A 5,147-nucleotide genomic window follows, 5' to 3' on the forward strand; every position below is an offset into this window, starting at 1 on the left:
TACTAGTTTTGCATAAAAGAAATAAAATGATGTTGACTTGAAAAATAAACGTGTTTGTTTTTGAAAAGAAATGATCTGAAAACAACCTCAGATGTTTATTCTGCATATGCATAAATTCAATATAAGAGAAAGTGTTTTCTGTCATGACTGGTGTAGACATGAGCTAATTTTGTGTACTTTATTTTTGAACTATGTAAAAGAGCGAATAAGGAATTCTAAAAGTTTTGTTATGAACAAATGAGAATACTTTGTTTATGTTTATCTCGAACATGTGAAATGATGTGAAACTTTTCAGTGTTTTGTTTTGACATGATGTGTCATCTGAAAATCTTGGCATGAAGTTCTGATTCTGTATATGTGTGTAACTGGATTTTCGATGAAATCCGTTCTGTTTCTGTTAAGGCCCAGCCACGGGTATAATGGTGATTTATAACCCTACCACGGGGGTGAAACATGGAATATGGCCCAGCCACGGGTATAATGGTGGTTTATAACCCTACCACGGGGGTTAAATATGGTATTGTCCCGATGTGATGCTAAGAGATGATTTAATTATAATGTTTCAGTTTGGAAATGCCAACGGATGTTCTTTTTGGAATAAATTTATTTTTCTGGAAATTTTGCTCTAATGGTTTTGTACAAAGTTTTGTTTCTGCATTATGAAAGTAAATGTTTTGTTCTGCTTATTAAATGTTATAAATGCTCATGTTTATATGCTAGTATATGCTCTCTACTTACTGAGTTGTTGATAACTCACCCCCTTATCTCCATAATATTTCAGATGACATTGATGGTTCAGCTGAGGATCAGTATTAGAGTTTATGAAGAAGATTAGCAGTGAATGGTTGTTGGGTATCTCGTGGTATTAGTGTTGATGTTGGAAGTTATTTATATTTCTTAAGTTTGCTTCAATGGATTTAGACGGTTTATGGAGACTTATGTTAATGTTTCATTATTTTTAGTTTGTTATTAGAGACATGAAGAAGAGTTGATTTTATTTGAGTTGCTGGATTGAAAATTGGATAGATGAGTTTATATGGTTTATTTAATTGAAATATTTACGTTTGATTTGAGGTTTGAGAAAATATATATTCTTGAATTTGGAAGTACTCTAGCCTTGTTAGAGTTGATTATCAGGTTATATGAGTTAACTCTCCGGACCCTCGGGGACGGGGCGTTACATAGTGTGTTGTTCCTTTTGACTATCCTCAACACTAGAATCATGTTGTGGGCTAGTAGAGTGTGTAGTGAATGAAATGAAGAGGTGAAACAAGGAGCATCGCCTAAGCTTGTGGCTGTTCAAATGAGAATATGATTCCTGTATGTTAATTTTGTTTTGGGGGATTTTGTTTTGTAAGTCAGCACTTTAAGTCTTTCCTATATATCCTTCAATCTTGTGATCAACTTAGGTAGCGTTCGATTTTTTCTTAGTTGAGCTCAAGCCACCACGAACAACCATTCTTAACCTTAAACCACTGTTATTGAAGAAAACAGAAATATACAAACAGCAATAGATCAACATGCACACTCCCAAACCAGTGCAGAAAATCTTGTTGTAGCAGTAAGGAAAATATTCAACCTTCCTTCTGCTCAACTCTCACCACCTTAGTCACTGATTTACCCTGTTTTAGACCACTCAAAAGGGTATCTCAGCCACCACAACAGTTGTAATTGAAGCACACAAACAGCAAAACAGAAAAATCAACAAGAAAATCTGCAGTTGTTCATAAATCAGCTTAGATCAAGCTCTCGGGTCTGTCTTTGTACTTCTCCAGCGCTTCATACTTCACTATTAGAAGACTTCCAGACCCTTCGGTCGTCCCTATCCTTGGATCTCCTTGGATCTGTGCGTTCAGCGTGTTACAGAAGTTTTGGATCAGCATGATAAAAGAGAAAACAATCCTCTATTTCTACATGTCATCCACTAACATATGCAGGATATTTCTTATGTTCTGCAACATTCATTCATTTAGAAAAATAATATAAAATAAAAACGAATGATAAAGATTATAAAAAAAAAGAAAAAAGAAAAAGAAATAAAGATTATAAAATGTTAGAGATAATTTTCTAAGTGATTGAAATATAGAATTATTTAAAATGTGTAAAATCAACAAGAATCACTAAGCATGATAATATTTTAGAAATAAAATAACATTACTCATAAAGAAAATGGCTGGGGAATGACAGGAACCCAACAAAGGGGTAAAAAATAAAAAGGCATACCCATTAATTGGGCGCACAGTATTGCTGGTGGGGTAAAGAACTGATACTTGATCATTGTCACCGCATTGGGTGTACCGAAATGGACAATCACGAACCTTCTTTTGACGGTCAAAGCAAATATAAACCTCAAGCAGCTGATAACCACCGTTTCTCATGTTGCGTTTCAATTGTCCATGTTTTTCGCCAAGTGCTTCATACAACGCATTATAGATAGTTATCCGCTTGTATGGATTGGGGCTCGGTCGACAACCTTAGAAGTGCAGGTGAAAAAGAATTTGCAAATCAATTGATATGAAAAATCAAGTGGATTCCTTAATTATTTACAGTGCCCATTTGTAATTGTCAAACCAACCGATAAAAAAAATAATCGAAACAACAAATGATTTAAGCATTTCTATGGCTCTATTCTATAAATAAAAACAATTTGCACTAGATGGCATCTGAGAAATCTTAATTTTTTCACTACCTTCAAATTAACCACATGAAAAATTATAAAACGAACCTTTGTCATTTAAACCAATATAATCGTTATAGCGTGTTCTAAGTTCAATTGCATCGTTGAAGTACACGGATGGCTCTAGACCAAGGCATCTACCATGTGTCGCCCACTCATACTTCCAGAAGCTAAAGTCATCTGGGCGAAGAAGATTTGGCCAATACTTTTTTAGCGAATCTTTTATACCTTTCACCTACAAGTCATGCCAAGATATATACATATCAAATTTAAACCGAGTACAACGATTTTTGAGCAAACATGACTGTAATGTAGTCTAATTACGTACCTGGCTACTTGTCAATTCATTTCCCGGACAAGGAGCTAGCGCAGAATTATTTGGCCAGAAAGGCCACAGTCCGTGTATTAAAAATCTTTGATAGTCCGTTTTAATCTCATCGGGTTTCTTTGAACAAGGAACACCGACATTGCATACAGAATTTGGCCATTGGAGTGCCAACTTGTAATATGAGAATTCCTCTGCAACATTGCTAGAAGCTAAGACTTGAATGATGAAAATTAAAGAACGTAGAAACCCAACTTTTGTTTTTTGTTTTTTTTTTTTCAGAATGAAAATCAACTTTTGTTGAAACAGATGAGGATACCATAAAATTCTAGAATAAAGCCAAATGGAAGAAGAGAGAGAGAGAGAGAGAGAGAGAGAGAGAGAGAGGGGAGGGTGGGATCAGGGAGAGAACACAAGTATGTTATAAGAGACCCCATAAAAAAAAAAAGAAGCAAATCAATTTCGGTGTACTAAAACTACCACAAGAAAATTGCAAAATAAAATAACAAGCACAATGAACTAGCTCAAAGCACAAATTAATCAGAGTCAAAGCCAAAATGGGGGTTAGATGTAAACATTACCTCCCAAAACTGTAGCGGTAAAATCAGGACTAGTGAGTAATAAGAACGAAGCAGCAAGCAAAAATGTGATTTTCACTTCCATGACAAAGCACTTGGAAGAGAGAGAGAGAGAGAGAGAGAGAGAGAGAGAGAGAGAGTTGTAATGAATTTCACAGATGAGGTTATGTGGCCAGTCATGTAGGTCTGGGAATATTTATAAGGTTTTGGGATGTTGGATAATCGAGCTTGGGTCCAAGTACGTACATTGTATTGTTTTTTTTTTTTTTTTTTTCTATCTTTATTCACTTTATAGCTCCCTTACCAACATTAGAGATGTATATTTTAGGAAACTATATATTCTATAAGAAACCATCCCACGACTCTCTCTCTCTCTCTCTAAGTTGAGATTAATATCCATTAATTCAAGTTCAACAGCTAGCCCACGACCTCTGGCTTGCTTTTTATGCAAACAGGTATATATGTGCATTACCATATATAGTAGCAGGTTGGACCAATTATGCCTATCCTATTAAGTAATATCTGCCACTTACATTAATGTCCTCATGCAATATGCTTTCATTTCAATGATACTTCTTCCATGTCTTACCAATATTGATATAAACCCACGTACGAGAGGATGAGGCTTCAATAAGTCGATTCAGTACAATTTATTGGACTAAATAAATGCATGGGTAGTGGATGAGATCACCATTAATTCAGTAATAAATAAATATATCTTCAACATGTAAAATTGGGCATTGATCTTTACTTTTACTAACTTTTAAGGAAAATGGAGAAAAGACAAAGTACATCTATTCCATTTTGATAAAATTGAACCTTTTTCATTTCTTTTATTAATTTTTCCTAAAACTTGCCATTCTATGCAATTCCAGAAAAGTTTGAAATAGTACTAAAATTTAATTTAATTTTTCATTAGTCATAGTCACGACGTCTCTACATTTTATGTAGAGTAATTTTATAATACTAAAATTTACTTATAATGGAATGAAACAATTTTATTGATTGTTTGAGAATGAGTTGTAAAAGATTTATAAGTGTATTATTATTCGTATTTAAATTTAATGATCGAGAATTAAAAGAGAAGACATGATTTTCATTATCTTATTTAAACGAGTTATTATGTTTTGATTTTATGTTAAAAGGGTTTACTCTTTTATTACTTAGATCTTAACAGATCAACTTGTTTTGATCCAAATTCATTTATATAAAATTTAAATATACTAATTTCGTGTCAATATTAATTTTATGAGTTGTATAACATATTAATTACACCCCTAATTTTGATTTCATTGCTTCCGATATTATGTGATATTGACATGTACCAACCACATTCCTTTTCATGAACCCAATAAAACAAACTATTACCTATAAAAAGCCTTATGCAATAATGGTGCAATAAAGATATATTGAGAGCGCCTAGGTTTCAATACAACCTTTACAAAAATGCTAGTCATTGAATTTTGGGTCTTGATAAATTTTTATAAAATTTATTTAATGATTAAAGAAATATTTTTTAATGATGTTGTGATTTTTTTTTAAAAGAAAAAATGTTTAAAAATATAAA

General features: G+C 33.0%; 1 protein-coding gene across 1 annotated transcript; it reads right to left on the reverse strand.

Moving 5' to 3' along the window:
- Positions 1 to 1,461: 1,461 nt before the first annotated feature.
- Positions 1,462 to 3,742, reverse strand: LOC108997774 (ribonuclease 1-like). The gene is made up of 5 exons (XM_035691274.1): positions 3,584 to 3,742; positions 3,006 to 3,196; positions 2,726 to 2,912; positions 2,224 to 2,473; positions 1,462 to 1,844 (listed from the first exon to the last, which is right to left on the reverse strand). Exons 1-5 carry the CDS (start codon positions 3,663 to 3,665, stop codon positions 1,823 to 1,825), a joined length of 732 nt encoding a protein of 243 aa, XP_035547167.1. The 5' UTR covers positions 3,666 to 3,742; the 3' UTR covers positions 1,462 to 1,822.
- Positions 3,743 to 5,147: the final 1,405 nt, after the last annotated feature.

Source organism: Juglans regia, chromosome 6 (genome assembly GCF_001411555.2).
Source record: "Juglans regia cultivar Chandler chromosome 6, Walnut 2.0, whole genome shotgun sequence".
Lineage (NCBI taxonomy): Eukaryota > Viridiplantae > Streptophyta > Magnoliopsida > Fagales > Juglandaceae > Juglans > Juglans regia.

What these genes read in the sequence shown, in the direction of transcription:
- LOC108997774 (XM_035691274.1), bottom strand. Translation starts at nt 3,665, where the DNA reads ATGGAAGTGAAAATCACATTTTTGCTTGCTGCTTCGTTCTTATTACTC. An exon ending in ATGAATTGACAAGTAGCCAG is followed by an intron (nt 2,913 to 3,005) that starts GTACGTAATTAG and finishes CATGACTTGTAG; the next exon opens with GTGAAAGGTATAAAAGATTC. An exon ending in ACTGTGCGCCCAATTAATGG is followed by an intron (nt 1,845 to 2,223) that starts GTATGCCTTTTT and finishes CTGAACGCACAG; the next exon opens with ATCCAAGGAGATCCAAGGAT.